Source organism: Onychostoma macrolepis, chromosome 22, assembly GCF_012432095.1.
Source record: "Onychostoma macrolepis isolate SWU-2019 chromosome 22, ASM1243209v1, whole genome shotgun sequence".
NCBI classification, from domain to species: Eukaryota; Metazoa; Chordata; class Actinopteri; order Cypriniformes; family Cyprinidae; genus Onychostoma; species Onychostoma macrolepis.
This window is the reverse complement of record NC_081176.1, coordinates 669,750-683,577: the sequence shown is the minus strand read 5'-3', so window position 1 is coordinate 683,577 and position 13,828 is coordinate 669,750. Positions and strand designations below refer to the sequence as shown.

Below are 13,828 nucleotides of genomic sequence, written 5' to 3'. Positions count from 1 at the left end.
CGGGGAAATTGTGCATGAAAAGAAATAGCTTGACAGTGAAAAACCGGGATACCAGTAGGAACCGGAAACCTGTGAGACTCAAAGGGACAAGTTAGAAGATAACACAATATATTTTGAAGAATTATATATTCCGTCCTAACCTGTTAGCAGAAGTCTAAATGGCCAGCCAGGCAGTAGGGAAGTCACTCGAGCAGCTCAAAGCAGAAAGGACAGTGGAAAAAAGGGCATTCACACGTCTAATCAACACTACATCAAGAGCCTGTAAAGACATGACAATCGGAGTGAGTGGCGGAAATAAAGGAAGAAAAAGAGTCTGCTGTCGCGTGAGATGAAACGGACGCAACTTCTCTGCTGAAACCTAAAGCTGGACGCAAGGAAAGTGCACAAACATCCAAACCATCATCATATCCCGGAGTGGCAGCTGGTTTTTCACCTTTCTGCTACAACTTATGTCAGCTTTTTCAAAATTGAACCAATAAAAAGAATCCAGTTAAGGCTTCCGTTGAAGATGTGTCTCTCCCCTTCAAGCGGGGAAATTGTGCATGAAAAGAAATAGCTTGACAGTGAAAAACCGGGATACCAGTAGGAACCGGAAACCTGTGAGACTCAAAGGGACAAGTTAGAAGATAACACAATATATTTTGAAGAATTATATATTCCGTCCTAACCTGTTAGCAGAAGTCTAAATGGCCAGCCAGGCAGTAGGGAAGTCACTCGAGCAGCTCAAAGCAGAAAGGACAGTGGAAAAAAGGGCATTCACACGTCTAATCAACACTACATCAAGAGCCTGTAAAGACATGACAGAGGAGGATCTTCGAAGCAGTTTAAATAAACTCACAAAACAATACACTTTTACCATTTTTAATTGAAACATTGTAAATCTTTTTCCCTGAGAAAAATGTTTTCACATTCAATGCATGTAAAGAACATGTTCTTACAACAATTAAAACATCATAATGTCAAAGCAAATCAGTGAAAATACATATTCTTATTTGGTCCATATGTACACTTAATGTCATGAGGTTTATAACGCTTACATTTATCAGTTTAGACAACAGCATCCCATTCATTAGCATCCAGGCAGAATGCATGTTAATGCTCACTGAACAAAGTCTCTGCTAATGGTGTTTGGACCTCCTTGTAAAGAGTAGTTTTCAGCAAGACAACATGTGTTACTCTGCAGCTTTCAGCCAAGCAAGATACCCAACTCCCACTTGCAGCATCACAAAAGTGCTCCTGTAAAATACAAAAAGGATTATTTCACATCCATTTATCAGGTGAAATGTCAGGGACAAGTATCACTTACAATATAAGAATAGTTAACCCAAAATTGAAAATTCTGTCATCATTTATTTATACTCATGTGGTTTCACACCTGTAGGACCTTCTGTCTTCTGAGGAACACAAAAATAGATATTTCGAATAATCAATAGAAGAAACTGTCATACATGTCATCTGTGGAAAGGCATGAGTACACGTAAACATTTACTGTTCACTTATGGTTGGACTCCTACCAAAATGAATGCACATAAATGGGACGGTACATAAATGACAATGCAAGCATACCAAAAACATACATTTGATGCGTTTTTTTACGAAACATTTTTAGAAGGAGATCAGACTCTTTATTATTATTGTTTAATAATCAAAAAAATTAAGCATGACAATCAATCATCTTAAAATATGCAATTGTGGCTTACGAGCCGGCTTACCCATGTCTCTGGTATGTGTCCTAACAAAGCTCTTCTCATCACACTTAATGTATTGGTGGCTTCATGCTCTTCAAGCACATCATCTCCTTTCAATTTTTCTCTTAAGCCAGCATGAACCATCTGTAACCATATTAAAGGAACAGTTAACTTAAAATTGTAATTCCAAACCTATATGATTCACATTTGCTGAACACAAAACACATGTTCATGCTTTAAAAAAAGACAATAAAGTGTCTAAAGTAGTTTATGCGACTCATGTGCCATATTCAAAGACTTGTGAGGCCACAGAATCACTTTGAATGACGAATAATTTAACTCACTCAGTGTTTTCCTCGAGAAGACCAACTTCCCCGTCCGCTCCGCATCGCCAGTGAAAGAAAACGTCTCTCTGAGAAAGGTTTAGAAGCGCACAACACATAAATATCGCTATTAATCAATATGTGATGTAATAAAACACAAATTTTAAACGAGGCAAAACACTTACTTCTTATGTTTCCCCTGTTAAAAGCGACTTCCGCGGCAATACATAGCCATTCAAATGCATCTGTGAGAAACGTTTAGGCTCGTTTAGGCGCGCACAGCATAACAATATCGTCATAAAGTAATATTATTTTATAAAATACAAAATGTAAATTAGGTTAAACACTTACTTTCGGTGTTTTCCATGATAAAACCAATTTGCCAGTCTTCTCCGCATCATGAGAGAAGAAAAATATCTCTGAGAAAAAGTTTAGGAGTACACATCACACAAATATCGCTATAAATCAATATGATGTTGTGAAATACATATAAATGAGATAAAACACTTAACTTTCGGCGTTTCCCTTTTAAAAAGAAACGTCCTCGTCTGGTCTGCCTCGCGAGTGGAAGAAATGTCTTTAAAAAAAGTTTAGGCGCACACACCTCATAAATATCGCTATAAAATGATATGATATTACAAAACACATATTGCGAGTAAGATTAAACACTTAATTCGCTGTTTTGCGTCCTCATATGCTCCGCATGGCGAGTCTAAGAAAATGGCGTCTGTGAAAAATATTCCAGATGAGTCAGGCGGCGCACGAGCAAATGTCCCGGATGTGAATAACACTCAACAGAGTGTTATAAGAGTTTCTCTGCGTATTGACACCGGCCAGAGAGCGCTGTTTACACTAGCTAGTGTTAATCCCCTAAAGTTCAACACCACAACTTTAACACTTTACTCTAAAAGTCCTTAACACTGGGATTTCAACACTGGAGATTTTGCTGTGCATGATTGCAGAATTGCAGGTTGCTGAAGCTGAGAGTGAAAGAGTCTCGGCAGTAATTCTGAAATCACGAAGCTTACGACTACATGCTCTCTCACCTTCAAAACTTAGTGAGGACTGCAAGAGATCTGTACAGCAAGCGGTGACGGTGCATTCCATCAGGTGAAGAGAGAAACTTCTGCCAGGGTCTGAGAGGACTCCAACTCGATGTTACCAGGTTAAACTACTTCAGTCTGTGTGCACTGAATTTATTTAATACACGAGTTTCACAATTTGAGCTGAATTGCTGAAATAAATGAACTTTTAATTTATTGAGATGCACCTGTAGATCAGTGAATTTGTCATTATGATGTCATCTAGTGACATTTAGCTACCAGTTTTAGCTACTTTCAATTGAAAGCAGTTGGCAACACTGGTGCGTGTATCACTCACAGTGTTTTCAGTCTCTGCCACCTTAATATACACTTGAGTACATGAACAAATAAACAATCTCTAGGACTGCTCTGAGTCACTTCATGAGCATTTTACAATTTATTTTGAGAAAACTATCGTCATATCATATACAAACAGACAACAATGTTTCAAAAAAACACCAGAGTTTAGTACAAAGAATAGGACACATGCGTATTAGGGTTGATGTATATGCTTTTATTTTATTTTATTTTTTAAATTAACTGTTTAACTGACTGGTACATGAAAGCGGGAACACTAAAATTAGCTTAATGTGGCAATTAACAGATCTGAAGTCATCAGCATAATGAACGAGATGAAAACAGGATCTATTGACATGAAATAAAGAGGATTTTCAGCAGCTGATAATATTGATGAACCTCAGATAAAGACTCATTAAACAAGCCATTCAGGATCAGCAGCAGATCATCTCACTTTATTCTGAGTGTTTGCTGATAGAAACAGATTGTTTGAGTCACAATGTTTGCGGACAGGCCTATAATATTGATCTAATATGACTATTATTTCTCAAACGATACAATACTATTAGCAGTGGTGGAAAGAGTACTAAGAAACTGTACTTAAAAGTATTGCTACTTAAGGAATAATTTACTTGAGTACAAGTAAAAGTACTGAAAAAATAATATGACTCAAGAAAGAGTAAAAAAGTAGTTTGCTGAAAAACTACTCAAGTTACTGCGTTACAAAGTAGCCTACTTTAGTATTATTTTTCTATTTTTAACCAAAATGAGACGATGTGAGCATAATTGAGCTGCGTTAACCCCAACTCTAACAACCATGTACTGTAATGTCTGCTTCACAAGTGAGATCCAGGAAATCCCTTATATGGACAAAAGCATCAGATATAACTACAACTGAATAACATGCAGATAGAGACACTTTGACTGATGAAACGTGGAAGACAATAAACACAACTGCAATGCAATGCTAATTGACATAGCTTGTATCACAGTATTTTATAAAATACATTTTCTCATATTTTATATTGTCTCACCGTGATAGGATGCAACATGAATCCACAGAAGCTAACTGTTTCAAACACAACCGATGTTATATAGTGATTTTGAAGCAACACATGATATTAATCTGATCAATTGTCATGTTTGACGCTATGTTAAGCAAACATACTACCTATCCCTGTTGCCAGGAGCAACTGTTTTATAACTAATTTTGAAAAGTATATTCACGTATAAGATTATGTGGTTGTTTTTAAGAAGGGCAAAAGCAAAGATGGGTAAGTGAAGGTTTAAAAGAAAAGAAAGGGTTTAAAACTGTGAATAGAAAGGTTCCAGTAAAAAATAATGTTGGGTATGGGTAAGGTTGGGCATCGTTTGAATTTTAATGAATCCGATTCTTGTCAATTTCTAATTTCAATTCCAATAAGGTAAATAAATAAATAATCTTAGATATCATCTTTTTGCAAAATATTTCCTTGTTAGCTGAATACTATGAATAAAAATCAACAGGCTAAAAAGCACTTATACAAGAATGTGTGTGTAGCAGAAAAAAACAGATTGCGAGTCTTCTTGACTTGAATGGTTTAAAATCACATTGAAAGTGTAGTTTGTTATAATAACAAAGGTGGACTCCAGGCACATTTTCAGTAGGACAAAAAAAAAAAAAAAAAGCACAGACTAAAGTTTGGTCTCATTTTAAAGAAGACCTATGGCAGATTATTGTTGAAGTAAAAAAAGTTTAAAAAGTAAAACCCAAAAAAAAGTTATAAATGTTTAAGTTTGAAATTTGAGGTTGATATCTCAAAAAATGAGCTTTCAGTAAAATTTTGTTTGGGCGTAGTACCAAATCTTCCCCATTAGATGTCAGAAAAACACACAGTGGTTGGATTTGTGATTTACAGTAGACTTTTTCCTCGCTCAAATATTACAAGCACACACATACGATTTTTATGACAAACATACAAACCACACTCCAACATTCATACCAACACACCCACACAATTATAGCTGCATTATTTATCCAAGTGGCTCTATAATATGCAGAAGCAGAAAACAGGAATAAAGCGAGTATTTGCCTTTATAGGGCAAACCTGAAAAAAATGGCACCATCTGGTTAAAAAAAAAAAAAATAGTAAAAAATTAAATTTTGAAGCCTTGTCAACAGAATGAAAGCTTATTAACAAAAATTGCATATGTTTACAGTTAAACGGCACTGCAATGAAAAATAGCATAGGCTTTAATGTGGACATTTTTGTCCAAAAGGCGCTGAGAGGAAGTATTTTTTTGTACCTAGTGTAAAAAAGATTTATTAAAAAGGAAATGAGGGTGGAATATTACAGTTCCAATAAAAACTACACACCTGAGCCAAAATGTATGCAGTTAGCATTAACACAGGCAAAATTATCAAAAAAAAAAAACAAACAAAAAACCCCCACTAAAATAGACAAATGTCCATAAGGTTGCACAAGGGTTAAGGTCAGGAATAGTCTACTTTTTATCAAATTAAAATTTTGATTCCTCTTATTGATTCCTTTGTGCACAAAAAAACCTTCTACAAATAAGCATTAGAAGAACATTATGAACATAAAATGAATCTGGTAATAAAGCATAATAATATAATTTATATCATAAAGCAAAGTTGTATACAAGAATAAAACGTTAGATATTGTTACTTGGGGAGAAATTCCATCTTTGAACTGATCTGAATCTCACAAATGAAACTGCTGACCTTGAAGATGAACTTTATTCACTTTGAAAACTATTGGTGATGTTTCTTTGTCCTGTCGTTCACTCTGGCTGGTTAGGACAGATTTTATTACTCAATGCATTAGAGCAGTGGTTCCCAAACCTGTCCTGGAGGACCCCCTGCACATTTTGTATGTCTCCCTAATCAGACACACCCGATTTAGTTCTTGCAGTCTCTACTAACGAGCTGATGAGTGGAATCAGGTGTGTTAGAAAAGGGAGACATACAAAAGGTGCAGGGCATCCAGGACAGGTTTGGGAACCACTGCATTAGGGTGTCACGTTTAGCAAGGTTGAGACCTCAGACTTAAAAGTGCTGGATCTATGATCTACTTACTGTGTTTGTATTTTGTATGACTACATAAAGCTGATGAATGACAGAAACTCTTCCCGCATGCAGTGCAGTGATACAGTTTCTCTCGAGTGTGAATCCTCTCATGTCTTTTCAGATTTATTGTCTGACTGAATCTCTCGTCGCAGTGTGAACACATGTAAGGTTTCTCTCCAGTGTGAATCCTCTCATGTCTTTTCAGATTTGCTGTCTGACTGAATCTCTTGTCGCAGTGTGAACACTTGTAAGGTTTCTCTCCAGTGTGAATCCTCTCATGTCTTTTCAGATTTATTGTCTGACTGAATCTCTCGTCGCAGTGTGAACACATGTAAGGTTTATCTCCAGTGTGAATCCTCTCGTGTGATTTCAGGTCTCCTGACCGACTGAATCTCTTGTCGCAGTGTGAACACATGTAAGGTTTCCCTCCAGTGTGAATCCTCTCATGTCTTTTCAGATTTGCTGTCTGACTGAATCTCTTGTCGCAGTGTGAACACTTGTAAGGTTTCTCTCCAGTGTGGATCCTCTGGTGCCGTTTCAATTCTCCAACTGTAATAAAAGTCTTCTTACACTCAAAGCACATATAATCTCTCACACCAGTGTGTATTTTCTGATGTACTTTTAAATTCTTCAGCCATGAAAAACTCTCTCCACATAAAGAACATGAATGTGGTTTCTCCTCTGAATGAACTTTCAGGTGCTCCTTCAGGCTTGAAGCCCACAAAAATGTTTTGCCACATTGATCACATTCATGTGGTTTCTCTCCAGTGTGAATCCTCTCATGTCTTTTCAGATTTATTGTCTGACTGAATCTCTTGTCGCAGTGTGAACACATGTAAGGTTTCCTCCAGTGTGAATCCTCTCATGTCTTTTCAGATTTATTGTCTGACTGAATCTCTCGTCGCAGTGTGAACACATGTAAGGTTTCCTCCAGTGTGAATCCTCTCATGTCTTTTCAGATTTGCTGTCTGACTGAATCTCTTGTCGCAGTGTGAACACATGTAAGGTTTCCTCCAGTGTGAATCCTCTCATGTCTTTTCAGATTTGCTGTCTGACTGAATCTCTTGTCGCAGTGTGAACACTTGTAAGGTTTCTCCAGTGTGGATGCTCATGTGTCTCTGAAGGTTTGATGATTGTGTGAAACTCATCCCGCACTGATCACATGTGAATGGTTTCTCTCCAGTGTGGATCCTCTGGTGCCGTTTCAATTCTCCAACTGTAATAAAAGTCTTCTTACACTCAAAGCACATATAATCTCTCACACCAGTGTGTATTTTCTGATGTACTTTTAAATTCTTCAGCCATGAAAAACTCTCTCCACATAAAGAACATGAATGTGGTTTCTCCTCTGAATGAACTTTCAGGTGCTCCTTCAGGCTTGAAGCCCACAAAAATGTTTTGCCACATTGATCACATTCATGTGGTTTCTCTCAGTGTGGATCCTCATGTGAACATTGAGACTCTTCTTGCTTGACAAACTCTTTCCACACTGAGTGCAGGTGAAACTTTTCTTGTCTCTTCTTTTCAGTAAAGAAACTCTTTCAGTCTGTGAGTGAGATTTTTTAGTTTTGCCATGATGATGTTTCTGCGCTTCACTCGCCTCATTCTCCTCCATCAAATCTGAAATGAAAGTGTTACAATATAAATAAATCCTAAAATAAATCAGAGAAATGTAAGTGAAAGCAGACTACGCAAAATTACAATATTTTTTATGAGATGGGGTACAATGATTTATATTAAAAATATGGGCACAAACCCATGTTTCTGTAGTGAAAACTATTCAGTGACTGCGTTTACATGCGCACGAATATTGCGATTATTTCCAATAATCAGAGTAAGGACTTAATCGCATTTTGATGTTCACATGTCAAGAGCAAAGCTCTTACTCCCGTTTACATGCAATTTCCATTATTCTTATTATTCGCTAAGAATTGTGGTTAATTTTTTCACTGCCATTATTCACATACCCCACTGGACAGCACAAATGATGGACTCAGAAAGAGCAGTATTACTGGTCGCTGTTTTAATCTATTTACGTCTAATGCATAATGATTTTGTATCGCTGTATTCCACGCTTTTTCGGCGCCATGATAGAAATATGATGGAATTTGTTTGCCTATACGCTGCCGTCGCGTTCTGTTCGTCCTTTCTGAATGAGGGTAAGGAACAGAGCAACCTGCTCACAGAATTCCGTGTAATGTTCACGGACTTAATTAACCCCGAATCTGTGGAGGCATCACGGAATCGCCGAAAGTTCCGTGATGGGCTCACAGAAGGCATCAGCCGTGGTCCATGCACGGATTCACTGGTTTCCGTGCGTGGAGCACGGCTGATGCCTGTCACTGACTTACATTGGTATCACTTCTGTGAGCCAATCAAGGAATTTTTTCTGTGAGTCCATCACGGAATTTTCAGCGATTCCGTGATGCCACCACAGATTCGGGGTTAATTAAGTCCGTGAACATTACACGGAATTCTGTGAGATCATGTTGCACAGAGACTGCTGGCAGCTTGTTGTGTTTTCCTCAGAATGCGATGCTTTCTTCCCCTCCATCGTTTCTAATCTCCGTATTATTACAGGTGCGTGTCACATTATTCATATATGTCACAAGCGCATGCGCACTTTGGTCAGAGCGGCAATACTGCGATTAAGGTGTTTACATGCCAGTATATTCCGATTACAATCGGCGTACGCCACCTATGTTAATACGATTATGCTTGCTGCGATTATGAGCTTAATCGTATTATTTAGATCGAAGTATTGCGTTTACATGAGGTAAAGCATAATCGCAATATCGCCAAAATCTCATTATAATCGCATTAAGAGGGTCCATGTAAACGCACTCAATGTTTGATCATGGGTTAGGTGCACAAGACGGCATCAGTGAGCTTCAGCGATGTGAGTGTGTGCATGTTTAGTGACATTCACATTTAGATTAATATAGTGTGCAAGCTCAAATCTCTCCACTTGAATGAGGATTTCCTTTGCTCTCGCACAACGTCCGTTGCAATCGTTAAACTCTCCTCTCGCTCAAGTGTGTGCGCTCAAACTGTGTTCTTTACACTCGCAAATCTCTCTGTACTCTAAAGATTATTTCTTTTTGCAAATGAATTAAACATTGTCAAAAGTTATCATTACGCACTTTTAAAAAAATATGTCAAAACAGATGTTTACGTGGGCCTTTCCTTGATTTTTTTTATTGTTGTATTTTTGTTTTAACATACACTGCTTATTGTACTTTGTTTTACTTTATCTCTTTTATGTTTTTATTTTGTTCTTTTCTGTGAATGAACACATGCATCTCCCTGTAAAGCACTTTGTAAAGACAGCTTTTGTTTTAAAAGGTGCTATATAAGTAAAGCTTTAACCAATCAGACTTCCACGACTGACCGATAAAAATACTATGTGAAATCTAATTGGCTGAGAGGAAACTGCACCTGGAATTCTATTGACAATGAAAGATGACTCTTTAATTTCTTTCCAGTTTAATAATATTTAGCAATGTTAATCAAATGTGCATTAGAAATGGCTAGAAACCGGGTGCTTGGATGATTTGTACATATAAATAACCTCTGTCCAACAACTGGTTGGTCAAACCCTATTATGCCATGTCTAACATTACTTCTTCCTCTCCACTGGAGGGCGCTGGTTGACATAGGTGGAGTTAAAATCCAGTTTGATAAAACTTTCCCTGCGTCCCAATGATCATACTATCCATCCTAAATAGTATGTGAGATTACAATAAGTGTGTCCCAAACCCCTAAGAAGCTTTGCTTGTAATGCCGAGTTCACACTGCACGATTTTAGCAAGATTTTTCACTCGCCGACAGGTTTTGATAAATCGCCGACAAATGCCCGACATCGGAGGCAAATCGGAGCTCGTTCACGCGAGTGACAATCGCGCAGCGTGAATTATCAAAGACGCGATCTGAGAGAATCGCCAACATGTCGCCGACGCCTGTGAAATATTTGGCATGCTAAATATCTGGAGCTGTCAGCGATTCACAATCACGCTGTGTGCAATGCTTTCTGACTGAAAACTACATCGCGGTGACCTTCAGCCAATGAGAGACAAAGATACAGGGCAGAGGGAAGTTCAGTGAGTAGTTAGACCATATCAGTATTTTAATATGTACAATTATATCATACAGAAACAAGCACAAACGCTTGACCAGCCGCAACATCAGCTTAACAGTTACTGCAAAATTATTATTTACCACTCTTTGCAGAACACAGTCCCTGCATCTCCCTCCTGCATAATCTGTTTTTCTTTTTGTAGCTGGAAATCAGCACACAGACCATTTGCGGGCTATATTTTTTTAATACTTCCAGTCTCGCTCAAGAATAATGGGCTGAAGCATGCAGGTTCTTGCGTTATTTCCTTATCACTTCTCGCGTGTGTTTTGTTGTGAAACATAGTTTGCGGATCAGACAGAGTTGTTGGCGATTCTTCCTATTGTGAAATCGTGCAATGTGAAAGCCCCTGTCACCGATCCGTTGTGCAATGTGAACACAGCAGCGACTGAATGCTACCCCAGATAGTAACGCAGTTTGAACTCGGCATAAGTCTATCATTTATATTCATTACTTTTTTATACTTTGTGTTTGAATGTTAAAATCAGCAACAACAAAAAAATTTGTTAAGAGTTATACATGTTGGAAGCATGCTAGCGTTTCACGTGCATTATATCCACATTCAAAACATCAGCATAACTAACGTTACTGCAGTTTACCAATGTAGATGTAAACATTGTATAACGAGACTCTTTAATTTCTTTCCAGTTTAATAATATTTAGCAATGTTAATCAAATGTGCATTAGAAATGGCTAGAAACCGGGTGCTTGGATGATTTGTACATATAAATAACCTCTGTCCAACAACTGGTTGGTCAAACCCTATTATGCCATGTCTAACATTACTTCTTCCTCTCCACTGGAGGGCGCTGGTTGACATAGGTGGAGTTAAAATCCAGTTTGATAAAACTTTCCCTGCGTCCCAATGATCATACTATCCATCCTAAATAGTATGTGAGATTACAATAAGTGTGTCCCAAACCCCTAAGAAGCTTTGCTTGTAATGCCGAGTTCACACTGCACGATTTTAGCAAGATTTTTCACTCGCCGACAGGTTTTGATAAATCGCCGACAAATGCCCGACATCGGAGGCAAATCGGAGCTCGTTCACGCGAGTGACAATCGCGCAGCGTGAATTATCAAAGACGCGATCTGAGAGAATCGCCAACATGTCGCCGACGCCTGTGAAATATTTGGCATGCTAAATATCTGGAGCTGTCAGCGATTCACAATCACGCTGTGTGCAATGCTTTCTGACTGAAAACTACATCGCGGTGACCTTCAGCCAATGAGAGACAAAGATACAGGGCAGAGGGAAGTTCAGTGAGTAGTTAGACCATATCAGTATTTTAATATGTACAATTATATCATACAGAAACAAGCACAAACGCTTGACCAGCCGCAACATCAGCTTAACAGTTACTGCAAAATTATTATTTACCACTCTTTGCAGAACACAGTCCCTGCATCTCCCTCCTGCATAATCTGTTTTTCTTTTTGTAGCTGGAAATCAGCACACAGACCATTTGCGGGCTATATTTTTTTAATACTTCCAGTCTCGCTCAAGAATAATGGGCTGAAGCATGCAGGTTCTTGCGTTATTTCCTTATCACTTCTCGCGTGTGTTTTGTTGTGAAACATAGTTTGCGGATCAGACAGAGTTGTTGGCGATTCTTCCTATTGTGAAATCGTGCAATGTGAAAGCCCCTGTCACCGATCCGTTGTGCAATGTGAACACAGCAGCGACTGAATGCTACCCCAGATAGTAACGCAGTTTGAACTCGGCATAAGTCTATCATTTATATTCATTACTTTTTTATACTTTGTGTTTGAATGTTAAAATCAGCAACAACAAAAAAATTTGTTAAGAGTTATACATGTTGGAAGCATGCTAGCGTTTCACGTGCATTATATCCACATTCAAAACATCAGCATAACTAACGTTACTGCAGTTTACCAATGTAGATGTAAACATTGTATAACGAGTCGCTATATTTTGTTTGGTTTTATTTAAGTAAGCATTTATTGTATTTATTTTGCAGTTTCACAAAAGAATGTAATGGAGATTGAACTGCATGATTGCACTCAAGCAAAAGTAAAGGTAAAATTTACTCGATCATCTGAGTGGTCATTGAAGCTGATCAGTCATCACCTTGCACTGTTTGGCTATCTGTATATGCATGCTCGACACTAGAGGGTGACATGGGAGTGGATTTTCAAACCTCTCCCATCCCACTCCCACAAAAAAAAAAAAAAATCTCGTGCTGTCCCAATCCCACGAAAAAACTGGGGGAAAATTCCATCCCATTCCACTCCCGTGTTGTGTTTTTTTTTTGGCCGGAATCTGTCAGTTACAGTAAAAATATAGTACAGATCACAGCGTACCCACCTTAGTTGAATAAAAATCCAAAATGTATTTTTTTTTTTGTTATGTTGAACTGAAAGCCAGCTTAAACGATGCACAGTGTGCATTGCACACACATAAAATTTCATGTAAATCATCCATGCTAACACACGTTTTCTGTTTGAATTATCTATTCAAATAGTTCTATTTGAAAATTTTTATATAATTTTTTTCTATAGACATTTCACTCTCTATAGATATATTTTTCATACACAGAGTTTTGAAGTTTCTTGCTCAAGTTCACAGAGACCTAGACGGCAGAAGCGCATCCCGTTTGCTTTAATTACTTTACAGAAGCGTTTCGTTGTTATTCTGAGTGCACACAAATAAACGTAGAGTCTTTACAGATTCGAAGGATGTATAGGCTACTTTTATCTGCATGACCAAAAATTACGGAGATTTTAAGAGCAAGTGAGCGCGCTATTCATCTTCCACTCTCCACACAAACACTTCAATAGCGCACATTTCTCTAGGTTAACATCATATTGAGCAGCCATGTAAAGTTGCTACTTCATACATCTTTCAGATGAAAAGCCATATTTGAGGTCAATGAATGATAGGTGAGCATTTGGATGTCCTGCCCCGAGTACTGTATTACCACATAGACCAGCCGTTAACAATCTGTCCGTCATGGACTGCGTCATTCACTTAACCAGCCACACCAAAGCAAACAGGAGGAAAAGAGCATAAAGAGACAGGGCAACTAGAATTGAGTTCAGAATTAAAATATACAGTTTATAGTTTATTTAAATAAAAGGTATAATTGTGTTCATTTTTTACAACTCTTGAGGTATTTTTTCAACTATAAACACCAAATCTGATGAACTGCTGATCACTTTAAATGTTCTTCAGCCTCATTGAATAAGGATCAAGAATAAAGGTTTCTGGC

General features: G+C 37.9%; 2 protein-coding genes and 1 long non-coding RNA gene across 17 annotated transcripts in view; 1 reads left to right on the top strand and 2 right to left on the bottom strand.

The window, feature by feature from the left end:
* The window catches only part of LOC131531223 (NACHT, LRR and PYD domains-containing protein 12-like), a 166,342-nt gene that overhangs the window by 130,905 nt on the left and 21,609 nt on the right, over positions 1–13,828 (bottom strand). The window lies entirely within an intron of this gene.
* The window catches only part of LOC131531317 (uncharacterized), a 60,024-nt gene that overhangs the window by 43,011 nt on the left and 3,185 nt on the right, over positions 1–13,828 (top strand). The gene's annotated exons all lie outside the window — the stretch shown is intronic.
* On the bottom strand, positions 3,589–10,783 carry LOC131531263 (zinc finger protein 239-like). The gene is made up of 4 exons (XM_058761927.1): positions 10,679–10,783; positions 7,906–8,080; positions 7,564–7,654; positions 3,589–7,232 (listed from the first exon to the last, which is right to left on the bottom strand). The coding sequence occupies exons 1-4, from the start codon at positions 10,761–10,763 to the stop codon at positions 6,462–6,464; spliced, it is 1,122 nt and encodes a 373-aa protein (XP_058617910.1). The 5' UTR covers positions 10,764–10,783; the 3' UTR covers positions 3,589–6,461.

Bases quoted from the DNA above. Each gene is read 5' to 3' on its own strand.
- LOC131531263 (XM_058761927.1), bottom strand. From the start codon at position 10,763: ATGGTCTGTGTGCTGATTTCCAGCTACAAAAAGAAAAACAGATTATGC. The intron at 7,655-7,905 runs GAGGATCCACAC...GAAACGGCACCA, and splicing joins AAGAGTCTCAATGTTCACAT to GAGGATCCACACTGGAGAGA. The intron at 7,233-7,563 runs CACACTGGAGAA...CATGAGAGGATT, and splicing joins TTCAGAGACACATGAGCATC to CACACTGGAGAGAAACCACA.